Source organism: Lontra canadensis, unplaced genomic scaffold (assembly GCF_010015895.1).
Source record: "Lontra canadensis isolate GAN:19392208 unplaced genomic scaffold, GSC_riverotter_1.0 scaffold1, whole genome shotgun sequence".
NCBI lineage: Eukaryota > Metazoa > Chordata > Mammalia > Carnivora > Mustelidae > Lontra > Lontra canadensis.
Genome location: NW_022630995.1, coordinates 89,699,175 through 89,715,750, shown reverse-complemented (window position 1 = coordinate 89,715,750; position 16,576 = coordinate 89,699,175). Strand labels below are relative to the sequence as shown.

Here is a 16,576-nt window from a genome sequence, read left to right as displayed (position 1 = left end):
AGTTTTTGAAGGGTTTGTGCAGAAACATAAGAGATGAAGGAAATAAAATCATAGTTCCCTGTTAGTGAGCAACACTGTATTGTAGGTACTTAGCTAAGCACTTTTCATGTACCTTTTCAATGAAGCCTAGGAGTTAAAGAATATGTTCCCTTGCTTTCTAAGTAGAAATTTAGAGGGGCCCAAGGTCATATAGCTAGTTAAGTATCAAAAATAGTTTCAACTTTAGGTCAGGCAGAGCCCAAGTCTTATGTGTTAGATAAACTGGATTTTTATTGCTTATCTGGCAATCCTTGATAAAGGAAGCTGAATGGCAAAGCATTCCTTCTCTTTATCTATACGTTCTTTAGGTTTGTGTATTTCCCCAAACCGTGGAGAACCAACAATATTGGTAAATTCTAACTGTACCACAGAATTAATTACCAATGTGAAGAGTAATATTATATTCAATTAAATGGTGATTTTATTTTCTAAATTCCAAATGTGTTCAATTCATGATAGTTAAGGGCCCTAAATTTGGAGTTGTTTAATCTGGGTTAGAATTTATAAGTCAGAAAATAAAATTTGACCATGTTTTGTTGTGAAAGAAAATCACTGCAAAAACTAAGAATAATTAAAAGTTTTCTTTCCCAAACATAATAGAAATATACGAAAATACTCCTGGCAAGTCGGTTTTTTGTCCAATGCTGAATGCTAAAGAATGACTCTAGCCAGTTGCTGCCTTTCCTTGTTGTTTCTCAAAGATTTCTCCTCTTTCCTCACTTGGGCACCTCCCACAACTCAGAAGAAAAATTCCCAGTAAGACACCAGGTTCTGTCCCAACCTTGTCAGTGATGTGGGACAAATTATTTCACCTTTCTAAATACCAGTTTCCTTATTTAAAGAATAGAGTTAGCAGTAGCCCTTATCTCATAAGGTTTTAGTGAGAATTAAATGAGACGATGCTTATAAAACAGTTAACACAATGCTTGACAAAAGGTGGAGTCTCAATCAATGATGATTTTGAATATCAAAGCAGGAAAAACAGAAGATAAGATACTGATGAGACATCAGTTATTTAAATAGATACATAATAAAATAATAATTTGCAATAACTCTAAGATTTCAGCATAGTTTTCTAACGCCTTAAGAAATGACACTTAAAATTGAGGAATTTGATTTCTGGTTCTCTCCTCCAGCTCTAACAAAGGTGGGCAAAGTTAGGAGATCACGGGGTGGCAAGCATCCAGGACATCCAACCACAGCTATGTTTCAACTGCTTTTTATCATACTGTTTAAAGTAATAAGCAATAGACACTTGTTCTCAATATAATTAATTCTGATGTAAAACATCCCCAAAGGAGAATTAAATGAAATCAGATCAGAGTTATAAAGGAAAAAGGGAAAGGCATACATTTATGCCCACTATGAATTTATATAAATCTATCAGAGGGCAGACATCATTTGTCTAATTTCTGCATGATTCAAATGTATGACTATTTTAATAGCAGATGGCACCATGATATTCAGGAAAGGACAACAAATGCCTGAGCTCTCCTTCCAAAGCTACCTTTCCACTGTCCTGATAAGGAAACTATGGATAAAGTCCAACTAAAGTCCATAAAGTCCAAATGAACAAAGGAGAGATGAGAAGAAAGTTGCAGGGAAAGATAGGAGTTAGGGGGGATAGGGGATAGAGATTTAAAGCAGTAGAGGGGTGAGTTTTCATAATCTAGGAAATCTCATCTCACTCTACCCACATTCACTTTATCCAGAGGAGGTAGAAGTCAGGAATGCATTGATTACTGGGAAACCAGAGACTTGTTCTTCTTTTCAGTAATGGAAAATAAAACTGCCATAAGTAACCAATGGTAATCTTAACTAATATGGTGTCCTGAGGACATACAAAATGTTAAGAAAGAGGACAGTCTCTTGGATGTAAGTAGAGATGTTTAATTGTGGGGAAACTAAATGACATCATCCTTATGTCAAAAAACCACATATTTAAACAACACTAGTCAATGTAACAAATGCTTCTTCACCATGGCCACCATATTTATCACCTAAAAGGTAGCAGGACCCAAGAAGACCCTGTAACGATTGGGGTCATCAGAGACTCTAAATCTTGAATCCATATATTCATATTCCCTTGCATTCCTCTCTAGACGTTTCCCCTGAACTGTAAAATAATCACTCAGAAGCCCCAAGAATGTTTTTGCCTCACTAATCAGGTGACTCACTAATCAGGTCAGTCAGTTAATATGATGGCATGGTCAATTCTTGAGCAGTGTCCCATCTGCCACATAACACCCAAGTGAGATCTTCCCCCACACATCATGCAGTATCATCGTGGAAAAAATAAAACGCAAGGAGGCCCGTAAATGACACAAGGAGAACAAGGGTAAGAAACATGAAAAGAAAGGAAAAAGGCATTTTAGATTACCTAATATGTGCCAGGATTATAGTGCCACTTCCTTCCCCAAAAGAATAAAATAGTTATCGCTATCCATTGTTTACCTGCATAAATACAGACATTAAAGGAGTTATGTGACTTGCCCACAATCACACAATTCAAATGTGTTGGAAGCTACAAATAAACTGAAAACTTCTAACTCTAAAGGCTCTCCTTGTTCCACTATATTTTGGTAACATGAATGTGTGATGAAGAGGAAAAAATTAGGGAAATATAATAGGTTAAATTTAAAGGTGCTTTTTATATATAAGGAAAAAAGTTTCTTCATATCAGCTGAGTATTTAACCATATAAAAGTGAAATTAAAGTCTGTCCTTGTTGAAGAATTATGTCATTCCACTCATTCTACATTACTAATCCTTGTTGTCCCTATATAAATGAGGACTGTGCAGCCTCATGCTATGCCTTTGTCTTTGGTAAGTCACTTTCACCGCCAGTAAATCAGAGGATCTGATTCCTTTCCTTCCAATGGGCTCTGCCTTCCTTCTCTTGGAAAAATGAAGAGAAGAGCAGTAATAGCAGGCACTACTGGCTGGGCCTGGAGAGCAGTCTGCCCTCCCTCTTTAGCCCATAGGGCACTATTGAAAACCAGTCATATCAGAAAAATGAAATTTTTGAAAATACAAGAGAGCATTTTCTCCACACAAAGGGAACATCATTGGAAGAACCTACTATTCTATATCCTAGCAGCTTGTTAGATTCAGTGTTGTGGCTGAAATTTAAGTGTGGTTGTGTAATTTTGTGGAGATTAATATCATCTTATGATATGCCTAGATAGTAGTGAGGCAACCTCTACGGCTCTCATTCCAGGCTTTGGTAAAGAAACCAAGGGAGTCCTATCCCCCTCAAGTTAAAATTGAGGAATTTCTCACCCATTCACCTAAACTGCAGGGAAAACAGAGGAAATAAAATGTGCCCAAATAGGAAAAACCAAAAGAATGACAACAGGGCTGACTCTAAAGGAAACAGGAGTTTCTTGACAGAAAGTCTGCTTCTGGAACTTGAGAGAAAGGACAATCATGAGAAACCCAAGTACCGCCAAGGAGCAGCGTGGCTTGCTTTACTCCGACTTTACCACTTCTCAGCCTCTTTCCTTCACTTTCATCCTTTCTCCTTTCTTCCCTTCAATTTTCTCTAATCTTCCAAAAAACAATTCCTACCTTTCCTTTTTTCCTCCTTATTTATGCCTTAGTTTTCACTAACTACTCAGTAGCTTCTTCTCAGAGCTAATGAGGAACCCAAATAAACTATGGAATTACTTTATTGTGACTGTGGTGTAACAACCCATGTCAGAATGACCTACTGCTGGAGCTCTGCCACTCATTTCTTTATACACATTCCCTTGATTCCATTTCCTACTTATCCCCCCATTCTCTCCAAACTACAGATTATACAGATACTGAAAGAGTTCTAATATCCTTGGGAATGGTTGCGTATTTCCATTTTGCAGTAATTCTATACCCATGGCTCATGTTGAAAATTTTTTAAAAGAGTTTCGTCACAGTCTGGCTGTTCCCTGAGGGACGAGTTTTTCTTTGTTACATTTCATGTTTAAAGCCTTCTGTGTATCAAAGAAAGTATAAATAGAGTCTTCTAAATACATACATGGGCGTGATAGGCAATCATTGTAACTGGAATTAACTGAACAATCCTTTTCCCCTGAAGGAACTGAAGAGGAAGATGAAGGAGATGACCATCTTCTGGGGTCTGTGGATGAGTTTTGGTGGTTTCCTCATATGTGGAGCCATATGCAACCTCACCTCTTCCATAATGAGTCATCTTTGGTGGAGCAGATGATTCTCAACAAAAAATTTGCTTTAGTAAGTAACTCACTTTGAATATTACATTGAACTGTAGTGTACACTGGCATTGGAAAAACCTGGTATTGGAGCCTTTCAGGATGTGACTTTTGAATTTGTATTGGATGCTCAATACTATGCCTAAGGCGTTGAGGGTCTAATTTAAGAAAAATTTCACAAGGGTGGAGTTAGGATGGTGAAAAGTAGGGGTTCCTAGGTTTGCCTGGTCCCTCTAATGAATACAGCTTGATCATTATCAAATCATTCTGAACACCTGCAAAATCAATTGGAGACATCTGAGAAAAGAAATGCTGCAATCGTATGAGTAGAAAGGTGACCACTTCATGCAAGATAGGAGGTGCAGAGACTTGAATATGGGGCATTACATCTGATGATATGGCGGAGGGGAGGGAGGCTACGGCATGGTATGGTAAGCAGCGGAACACAAAAGCGAAACTTTTAGGATCTGCTACAGTGGGGGATGTCCTGGGCATAAAGGTGCTCAGGTGGGGAAGCGGGCTAGAATCCCAGTGTGACAGCATGGTCTCAGGATCCCTGGGGTCACAGGAAGAATGAGGGTGCCTGGGCCCAGCAGATTTCCCAGGCCCAGGAGTGGGGAAGCAACTGAGAACAGTGAGTCTAGGTGCAAGCTCTCTGCTCAGTGTTGCCATAAACTGCAAACAGCTGTGCAGTCATGTGACCACTTTCCTGGCAGTAGTCCAGCAAAAGGCAGGTGCATGCCGCGACCACTCCCTCCCCAGGAGGAACAGCACAGGTCCACACTGCAGGAGTCCATAAAATTTGGAGTTTTGAAACTCAGTCATGTGCCTGAAATAAAAATGCTCGGTCACAGGCTGGGTGAACAGAGTTGAGACAGAGACCAGGGAGAAAAGAGCGATTGATCGCTCTTCTGTGAGGGCTCAGTGAAGAGGGGGGTTGCGAATTTTCAGCTCCCGGGCTAGAGAGCTGGGCATTGCCATATTCATCCTACCCATCAGTGCTGAAAGCCCTCAGGTAACAAAACAGTCATAGTGGAATTTGGAGCTGCTTACAGTCCAGCCTCCTGGCAAGAGAGTCACATGTGCAAGAGGGCAAGTGCACCTGAGAATCCGTGCAACAGGCTCCGCCCCCAGAAGACCAGCAGGAACAACTGGCTCACACAAGTTTACTGATCATAGAGGGCTGCAAAACTTCAGCTCTTGGGGAAAACAGTATATAGCATTTGTTGTTGTTTTTTAATTCTTTAGTCTTTCAGTGTTATTTTTTCAGTTGTTATTTTTTCAATTCATTTTTTATTCTTTTTAATTTTTATTTTTATATATGTGTTATATATATTTGTTTCCTTTCATTGTACTTTATTTTATTTTTGTATATATATATATATATATATATATATATAAGTTTTTCTTTCTTTCTTGTTTTGGGATCTCATTTCTTTTAACAAGCAGACCAAATCACGCCCAGTCTAGTTCTTTGCTTTGTTATGTTTCTTGTTTTGTTTTGTTTTGTTTTTCTTGTTTTGTTTTGTTTTGTGTTGTTTTGTTTCTGGGGTTTTTTCCTATTGTTGTTATCGGGGTTTTTTTTCTCTTTCTTATATTCTTTTCTGGAAAAAATGATGAGATGGAGAAATTCACTCCTCCCCCCCCCCAAAAAAAGAAAAGGAGGTAGTGCTCACTGCAAGGGATTTAAAAAAAATAGATATAAGTAAAATGTCTGAAATTGAGTTTTAAAAAATGATTATAAAGATACTGGCTGGGCTTGAAAAAAGCAGAGAAGATTCTAGAGAATCCTTTACTATAGAAATAAAAGAACTAAAATCCAGTTAGGCCAAAATTAAACATGCTATTACCAAGATGCAGTCCCAAATGGAGTATATAAACCAAGGAAGAATGAGGCAGAAGAGCAAGTCAATGATATAGAAGATAAAATGATGGAAAATAAGAAAGCTGAAAAGAAGAAAGAAAAGTACTGGATCACAAAGGGAGACTTAGAGAACTCAAGTGATCCCATAAAGTGAAACAATACCTAGGTAATAGGGGTCCCAGAAGACGAGGAGCAGAAGAAAAGAGTGGAAGGTTATAGCAGCAATGTCCACAATAGCCAAAATATGGAAAGAGCCAAGATGTCCATTGACAGATGAATGATCAAAGAAGAGGTGGTAACATATCACTTCTTCACAGACACACACACACACACACACACACACACACACTGAAATATTACTCAGCCATCAAAAAGAATGAGATCTTGCCATTTCTAGTGACATGGATGGAGCTACAGAGTATTATGCTAAGCAAAATAAATCAGGGGAAGATAAATACTATGATTTCACTCATGTGGCATCTAAGAAGCAAAACAAACAGAGGGGAAAGGAAGGGAAAATAAAATAAGATGGAAATAAAAAGGGAGGTAAACCCTAAGGGATGCTGAACTCTAGGAAACAAACTGAGGGTTGTTGGAGGGGAGGTGGGTGGAGGAAGGAATGACTGAGTAATGGGCATTAAGGAGGGCACTTGATTTCATGAGCACTGGGTGTTGTATGCAACTGATGAATCACTAAACTCTATCCCTCAAAGTAATAATACAGTTTACATTAACTAAATTGGATTTAAATAAAGAATTTTAAAAATTTTTAAAAAGAGAAACTTCACAAGACACTCACAAGACTTACCTACATGACAGTTTAGTCAGAGCTCATAAGACATGGCTCCCTATCCAGAAGGAGCTTTTTGCTATACCAGGAAAGCAAAATATGCACATAAAACAATCCTCCAACAAAATGAGATATTCCATTACCTAGTGCCAAACTGTACAGATATAAAACCCCACCATTCAGATAAATAAGTGTCATTGGAAGTGGTCAGGAAAATGTACTTATGGCAATAGGATTTAGGTACACCTGAAATAAGGATAAGATGTACATGTCAGGAAGAACTGAAGTATGGTGAGGATGAGGGAAAAGACCATGTAGGAGACCATAAATGTGGGAACTAGGTAATGAAGACTCAAGCCAGAGAGGCAATGGAAATGAGAAGAAAATCGTTTAAACACACTGCAAACCACTACAAACACATGTTATAGTGATGGGACATTCATGTGATTCATACACTTTTTTTTCAATTTTCATACACTGTTTTATACTGAAGGGTTTCTGATTCCTGACAGGGAAATTTACAGCAAAAGTTCTAATGAGTACAGTTTTCAAGAGAATGTGCATGTAGTCAGCAGGGATGGTATATGGTGATCAACAGGCCCATACAGTATTTGTGTTTCTATGAAAAATACTAACGGGCACAGAAACACATGGGAGAACTCGAGAGAGGCAATTGTCTATTCACCCAAGCATTCTCTCACCCTGGGTGGGGAGTGCCTTGGGGCAGAAACTATATTTTGTTCATCACAGGATGGCAGTTCCTGTATCATGAAGGTACTCAATAAGTATTTGAAGCATAAATGATCAAGGCAACAGAAATTACCACTCAAAAAAGATTTGAGGGGCACCTTGGTGGATCGGTTGTTTAAGCATCTGCCTGCAGTTCAGGTCATGATCCCAGGGTCCTGGGATCAAATACCATGTTCAGCTCCCCACTCAGCAGGGTATTTGCTTCTCTTTCTCTCTCTGCCCCTCCCCCTTGCTCATGCTCTCTATCTCCCTTTCTCTCTCTCTCTCTCTCTCTCTCTCTCTAATAAATGAATAAAATCTTTTTTAAAAGATTTGAAATGTAATATATCTTATTTGTTATAGCCTTTTATCTTATTTGCAAACCACAAGGTTGATATTACAATGTTCATAAATTATATTGTGAATAATTCTAAAACCACCAAATCATGTTTCTAAGCAAATCCTACTAATAGTAGACTTAGCCCAGTGTGCAAAATGAACTAAAATACACAGCCCTGGTTAATTCAAGTATGATTTTGAAAAACTCTAAAATACCATTGCTCCCTTGACAAACAGAAAATGTTTTACCAGAGATTTAAAGTCCTGACCCCATAACTAGAAATGATTGATTTGAAATATGACTCTTCAATTTTGAGGTTTCCCCACATATATGCCTTTCCCAACATTATTGTCCTTAAGCATCATAGCTCCCAGTATTTTATGTTCTTAGACTGTATAGTTCTATTTATCACACAAATATCCCTAACATATTTCACCCTAAAATGGCATAAGAGATTGCAGTTGTCAATCTGTGGAAACAAGAGCAAGGGTTATGTCTCCCTAGGCTGGCCACTTGGCCATATAACTGTTGGCTTTTTGGTTACTCAGTGTTTCAGAGTACTGGAGTCACTTACCACAGAGTGGTATTCCATATAAACGTCCAAAGCCAAGATGTTTGGGTAATCAATCTACATGTCACCTTACTTAAATGTGTACAAGAAAAGGTTAGAATTTGTAGAATGTGCTTTTTTTCTTGAGGATATAGAAGACCAAACACTGTACGGATAGCACTGGGAGCCCATACTTGTCTTTCAACTTCGGGGACTGCCCAAAATAGATATGTGGCTTCAAGTGCACCATGGCCATTCATTGACATTTTGTCAAGAAGATGAGAACAGTGTCCTCCATACCAGTCTTATGAAAATGTTCTGATAGAATTTTCAAACTCTTGTGAGATGGAAAGCCTCCTTTTCCCTCCACAGAATAGAAACAGAAATGGTAAACAGCACATAAGAGTGTGTAAATGTCTCAATTTCTAATAAAGAGCACTAAACACAGCAAACATTAATTTTGTCATCTTCAGAAGCCTAAGACTTGCTGATATAAGCAACATTAATCAGCAAGAAAGGATATGAACAAGAAAGTTACTTTGTATTTTCTTCTTTAATCAGTGAAGAATAGAATTTGTGAAAGAAGAAAATACATAAATAGAATGAAAGAAAGTGCTAATAAGAAATTAAAAACTGGGAACTGAGCAGTTAGGTTCTTGTTTGTTGTTGCTTTTGTTTGCTTTCAAAAGAAAATAGTTTTTCAAGGCAGATTTGATGAATGACATAACATTCATTGCTATCTATATTCCTCTGCCATTAAGAAAGTATCTAGATAATAGGTATTCTATTATTACTTGAATGAATGAACCAATGAATATTATGTTTGTACTTAAAACAAGTGTAAATACTTGAAAGTACACATAGTAAGAACAGACATGCACAGGAATTATACACATTTTTTTAGAATTCTCAACTAAAAAGCATCATAAATTAAAAGAATAACTCAGAAGTGAAATTTGGTCATTCTCATTCCTCACTCAAGTGCCAGGCAAAGGACATTTTCTTGGAAATATCATTCCTAACTACAGGTTGACAACCCAAATTATGGTCCTTGAGGCATAGAGAACAGTCACAGAGGGTCTTCAGAAATAAGGCAAAATGTGTTCTTTAATGTTAATCAAATATAGGATCCATGGATTTCTTTTTCAGGAAAGGACAGATAAGAAAAAAATACTAAATCGAGGACCAGTCCCTTCCAGCCATAACCACATGAAAGAGAATACACATGTAAAGTAATTGCAAACAGTGATTAGCACCTAACAAACAGAAGATGACAGTTGTTGTTTTTATCATCATTACATATTCAGTATCAGAAAATTGCCCTCTTCAATTTTTGCCTAGGCTTCTCAGGTGTTTAGAGTGACAGGTAGGAGGAACAAAATCCTCAAGGTTAAAAGCTTATTCTGTATTGCAATGACATTTGGTTCATGTGAATTCTATACATTTTCTAAACAAATGTTAACTCTTTTACTTCTCATTAGGGCATTAGGGTTCTCATTACTTCTCAAAGTGGCTTTGCTGCTAAAGATAAAGAGGTAAGGAGAAAAGGGTTTTAGTTTTTTATATATTGTGTTATTCCCTTTTATTCTTATAACAACCTTGAATTGTAGGTATATTTATTCTCACTTTATAGATAAGGAAACTAAAAATCGGAGAAATACAGCAACTCACTCAGGATTATAAAGCTCAGTAGGGGTAGAATTAAGCCCAGAAATCTAGGTCTTCTAAAACTGTATGAATTGTGACACACCCTCTCCCCCCAGGCTTTCTCACTAGCCTGTCAACCCAACTCAAAGGAGTAAGTCTAGGTTTCACTTCTGCCTGGTAATCCAAAGGCATGTTTGGTAATTCTGATAGCTCAAGAGAAACTGAGAACTACAGGTTGGTCTCCTAAGGCATCTTTCCCCAAGGTTCCCTAAGATGGGCAGTTTCTGAAATGTTGGGAAAGGAAACAAACAACTAAATCTGAGGAACTTTCCACAAGAATGAGTATCTCTTATCACGGATAAAGAGGCTACTTTAATTCATTGGAAACTATTCTGGAGGAAATTTTGCATCAACTATCAAGTCACTAGATGAAATAGGCAAAAGCTTAACCCTGTACTAATAATAGCACACATCTAAATTAGGCAACATCCTGCTTTCTCCACCAGCTTGGAGGCTCTGAATTTTAACATGAGCCAAGCATTTCTCCCAGTTAAGGAAATGAAAGAACACAGAAAGAACCAAAGCGTTGCTCTAGGAGCAACTGGGCATTCAAAAAGATGGGAGCTCACGGATGAAATTCGGCATTCAAATAAGTGATTGAATTAGAAAACATTTAAAGTATGTTTTCAGGTAAGAGAATCTGAGACTATGACATAAAACTCTTTTGTTTGAGCATTCTCTATCACCATCTATACAGCCAAACACACCTGTTATTTTCATTCAGTTTTAGCAAATGCATCTGATCTATTATCCTTTTTCACAATGTGGCCACTTCTGTCTCACAAGAGAATTTGACGTCCATTTTAATTTAGCTTTGAAAGCTCTGCCTAATAGCTTATTATGGAAAGTCAAGTAAATCCTTTAAGCAAACTTGCATTTGATGGTTACAGCCACCAGGAAATACAGCTTTAAAGGCTGATTAGAAAATATTTTTAGTTATCAAATATGGGCTAATTCATGTATTAAAATGAAATGTTAACAAGGGTGGGTTTTTTTGAAAGGTACCATATCTGAGGCAAGGATTAATTATAACATTTGTTAATGACCTACAACACAGTTTGAAATATCTATTGTACAACTTTTAAAATTGGACAAAATTCCACTCAATAAGTAAATAACTTATTGCATTTAAGCCTCAAAAAATCATCAAGATATATACTCTCAATTGAAGAATTAGATCTAACATTTTTGGTAAATTATGGTGGCTTAATTTTAATGATAAAATAATTAGTAGAAATTTTTACCATAGATCTCACTGCCAATATCAGATAATACTTAACATGGTTACAGACAATATTATTAAAATTAGTAGTAGTAGAACAATGTTTCTGATCCTGAAGACATAAAATCTTGTCAAGGATTGTACTTTTTTACTGCATTATCATTATTCCTTCAAATAGTGTCCTTTGGCCCCCTTCTTTTCCAAGTTCAGCAGAACTGCTAATTCACATTAGCTGAAACGTCTATTGTCAAGTGAGCAACTTTTTAGATTAGTGAGCGCATTAACTTTTCTAATATGGAAATAAAGATTATAGTATCAAAATGTAATTTAAAATATATTGAAAGACTTGCTGGCTTAAGGAATATATGATAATCTTTTAATTAGTTTGCTTGCCAGCTAGAGAATGAATGAATTCCATCATCTTCACTTCAGTGAAGCACCTTATAAAAAAGACACATTAGATCTTTATTTTATTGATATTGAAAACAAAGCACAATTCTAGTCCTAATAGAAAGAGTGTTCAAGTCAAGATAGAAAAGTCTACCCTGAGCTGGTAAACCACTTCTGAGTTATCCAAGTAGCGCAGTTTAAAAAAGACACTAGCCATTATTCAGGGCACAATGACTAATAAGGTGAAGCCTATAATTTACTTCATAAAAACAATGGCTGAAGGAACTTGGTAAGGACAAGAGACAAGAGGAGACCAAAGGTTATATTATCAAGACTGATATTCAATATAAAAGTACTAGTATGGCCATGCCAGTGATTCCAATATTGAAATGTGTCAGTGCTACTACCCTTACCCCCGCTACCACCTCAGACCCTACCCCAGGATGCCCCAAAGCTCCCAACTGTTCAGCAACTAACGAAGCCTGGCTCCGAGTGGCCAGCATCCATCTCCAGCTCTACATTTAGCAGCAGTTTTGAGTGATCAGTTCATAGAATGCTGACTGGTAAATATTTTGAATATTACCCCTTGAATATAATCAATTGTATGATTTACAAGGAGTTTGAATGAGTGTACTCAGAAGGTAAGCTCTAGAAGAAGGAAGACAATCCCACACATTTGAGTAGAGTTGTTCTGCTAATCTAGGTAGTTGTATACACAGAATGGTGACTGACACCTAGTAGGTCCTCAATGTTTGGTAGATGAAAATATAAATAAATATTCTTCTGGATCTTAAAATTTTATCATTACTGTTTAAAAATGTAGGTTTTATTATTATTTGGGTATGGTGAGATCATCAGATCAGGAGAGGACTGCCATTGGAAAGAGAGCTTGACACTCTCAGTTCCCAAAGAGGAGAGAGCACACCACACCATCCAGGAAACCATGGGGTAGCATTAAAGTCAGTCAAGAAACAGAGTAGGGGGACTGCACAGGCAAGAGCATTTAGTGTGGTTTCTACAGGATAGGCAAGACAAGGCAGGGTAAACAGGTTTAGGATTGGCTGGTTGGATGACAATTTCAGCGATCACATTTGTAAAGGGATTCTTTCTAACTGTGCCATACCTGACCCGGAGGTGATTAGGGCAGGGATGAAGCCACTCAGCTTATGAAGGAAGTGTTTGATGGGTATTAAGGAGGGCACTGATTGCATGGTGCACTCAGTGATACACACAATGAATCATGGAGCACTACATCAAAAACTAATGATGGGGGCGCCTGGGTGGCTCAGTGGGTTAATGCCTCTACCTTCGGCTCAGGTCATGATCTCAGGGTCCTGGGATCGAGCCCCACATCGGGCTCTCTGCTCAGCGGGGAGCCTGCTTCCCCCCTCTCTCTCTGCCTGCCTCTGCCTACTTGTGATTTCTGTCTGTCAAATAAAAAAAAATAAATCTTAAAAAAAAAAAAAACTAATGATGTGTTATATGGCGACTAACATAACACAATTTAAAAAAACGAAGAAGAAGAAGAAGAAGAAGGAAGTGGTTGAGAGGTGGGAGCCTGAACTGGTTGGTTTGTGCTTGAAGAACATGCTCTTGGGTAGGTGTTTAATTATCTCTAGGAACTGGATAGCCATGGGAGAGGCAGTCTTTGCAGGTCAGGAAGGTCTGAGATGTCAAAGTATCAGAAATATAGAAAATAAAGAGACATGATTAATACCACTATATATGCTTCTGTCTAAGTTATGGATCTTGAAGCAGTCCATTGGTTTTCAGATCCCCTCATCATCCCAGTTGCCATATTTGTACAACCTCAAACTTGTCATTCTGCCTCCCAATATATGTTGCCCTAATCTGACCATTATTAGAACAGAAAACAGTAAAATAATTTTTCCCTTCATGTACACTTTAAAGTTTTTTTTTAAATTTATTTGACAGACAGAGATCACAAGTAGGCAGAGAGGCAGGCAGAGAGAAAGAAAGAGAGGGAAGCAGGCTCCCCGCTGAGCAGAGAGCCCGATGTGGGGCTCGGTCCCAGGGCCTCAGGATCATGACCCGAGCCAAAGGCAGAGGCTTTAACCCACTGAGCCACCCAGACACCCCCATGTACACTTTATATCTATTTATGTAGCCAAAGATCACATTTTTTTAAACCATCACATAACATCTGTGTCTGCCAGACCTTCTGTCCATGAGCTATTTAGTAAGCCTTCAGGTATTTGTTTTTGTCCAATAGATTTTGTTAACTAAATGCTAGCTTTGAGATTAAAACTGTCCCTTTAACGTTTCCTATTTGTTATGTGTTCAGTATTTCAGTCTATCAACATTCTTGTAAAGACTGATTCTTTATTTAACATGCATTACATCTTCCCTAGCTTTGTGTCATACATATATCTTACAAGTATATTGTGTCAGTATGACTTTCGCATCTTCATCATTATTGATCAAGTTGAACAGGCTCAGAAGAGCACATCTTACGTTAATTAAAAATCTACAAATTGGTTTTTTTAATTATTTTAAAACGTGCTCTTCTGAACCTCGAAAATATTGAAATACTTTACAATTTAGTTCATCATGTCTTTCATCTAAGCTTACATATTTACCATTATATGTATTTTGAAAAGCTGTTCCCTTTGATAGGGAAAGTAGAATCAGAAGAGATACTGGACATTTCTGCTTTTTACCCAGATCATCAAAGTATTTCAGCCTTCCCCTCTCCTACTTTGAACATGGAATAATTTTACTTATGTATCTTTTGCTGATTAGAATTATTTTTAATTAGTAATTTATGGAAAAAACTCACTTTGAACTTTAGCCTCCTTCACATAACTTTTTTACTTTTTTGTTTATTTTGTTTCATTAATTGTTTTCATCCTTTGTTATGTGTACTTCCTTTCATCTCACGTACCTGCTTTAAACCCTTGTGTGTGTGAGGGCCCTGTACAGAGTTAGTCTTTAGACAATTGCTAATAATATTGACCCTTCACTATGTGGCTGGAGCTCTTAATTAATAATCTTATTTTTTCTCTTATTAATCATGTTTAATCCTGACCCTGCTGATGTTCTCTCTCTCAAGTGAATAAATAAAAAGTCTTAAAAAAATTTAATCCTCATGACAGCCCTACTGATGTCATCTCCATTTTTTAGAAAACAAAGCTGATATTTGAAGAGGTTTAGTAATTCCTCCAAACCACACAGCTAAGCAACAGATCTGGCACTTGAATTCAGATGTTTCTGACTCTTAATCGCTATGTTAAATAGATGTTTTCTTCCTTGTTTTGAATAATTATATTCTCCAAAAAGAATGACATTTTTTTTAAAGAAGCTATCCTTCTTTAGTTGTACTCCTTTAGTGTATTTCTGGCAATTGTTTCACATTTTCTCATCAGAATGTTTTAGAATCTGCTTTCCTAAATTGAAATTTCGTATCTAATTACAAGAATTACATATTTTAAGCATTTTGAACTCCAAGGTGACACTGTCATCTCCTTCCCAGAGTTCTGTCACTTCCACATAGACTGTAGAGTCACATAATATTAGAGTGGGAGTGGTGAGAATGGAGAAAAGCAGAGAGACTGGAGGGAAGTAGACAAATTGGATTACTATGAAAGTGATTAAGGAAGAGGAAATAAAGACAGGCTTTAACTAAACCAAGAGCAGTGAGAATACAAAGGAGAGCAATGTGAAAACTTTCTGAAATAAAATCAATAGGGCTTCTTATTGGATGGATGATGAGGAAGCAAAAGGTAATAACAAGTCAAAAATAACATCAAGGTTTGAGCCTCCCAATTTTCTATCTATGCATACTTATTTAAAGTATGCAAGTATGATCTGCTGCTTTTACTTAGAAACTCTGGATTTCACCTACATGAAGATACTGGCCCCTGTCCATTCCCATAGTGGCACAGCATTTTTTTTCTCATTTGGATACATCATTACACTTTTGAAAGTGGTTTTGATTACCTCAGGATCTTAGTCCTTTTCTTTGCAAATGCCTTTCCAGATTACTTTTTTCTATTCTATAGGAAGACTTTTCTATTCTATAGGAAGACTCCATAACAAGCTGGAGAATGTGGAAAACTATTCTTTTCGATTCCTTTCCTTTTTTTTTTCCTCTAAAAAAAAAATTCTACATTGCATCTCCAGTGCATATAGGGTGATTTAAACTGGTTTTGTAAAAAGAAAGATAAATTTAGTACATGTCCTACATGAAAATAGTCCCTCAGTGCCCAAATTTATTTGGACACAAAATGAACTCAAAGCCTTTATGAATTCTCCAAGAAATTCTTAGTGGTGGGCTGGAGTCAGATGTGGGGATGGAGCCGGGGAAAGGTTTATTTCCAGATCCATGCATGCTGCTACTAAATTTTGACTGCTCCTTCCTTCTTGAGTGTCTTACATTTAGTTAAAATGGAAGGCACACTTGTTTTTGCTAGAGGTGATTATAAACATGGCAGGGATGGAAGTGATGGCAAAAGAAGAAATGACAGTCAAGTCAGCTCAAATGCTAATCTTGCACCTGCTTGGCATTTTCCTATCTCCCACTCCATGTCCACAGTCATTCAACAATTTCTGTGAGTTCTTTCTTTGCACCATATCCTGCTCCATTTGGATACTTTCTATTACCACTCCACTTTCACATTTCTCAGTTTGCACCTTGATCATTGCAGCAACATCCAAACTAACCTTCTTAATTCTCCATTTTTCCCTTTAATTTGTGCTCAGATCAGGGAAGGTGGTG

The 16,576-nt window shown here is 37.3% G+C and overlaps 1 protein-coding gene across 4 annotated transcripts in view; it reads left to right on the top strand.

Moving 5' to 3' along the window:
* NDST3 (N-deacetylase and N-sulfotransferase 3) overlaps window positions 1-16,576 on the top strand; it is a 182,007-nt gene that overhangs the window by 60,738 nt on the left and 104,693 nt on the right. For all 4 annotated transcript variants that reach the window (XM_032858859.1, XM_032858829.1, XM_032858839.1 and 1 more), the window contains exon 4: window positions 4,114-4,268. In XM_032858859.1, coding sequence (XP_032714750.1) covers window positions 4,114-4,268 — 155 coding nt within the window. The remainder of the gene's footprint in view (window positions 1-4,113; window positions 4,269-16,576) is intronic.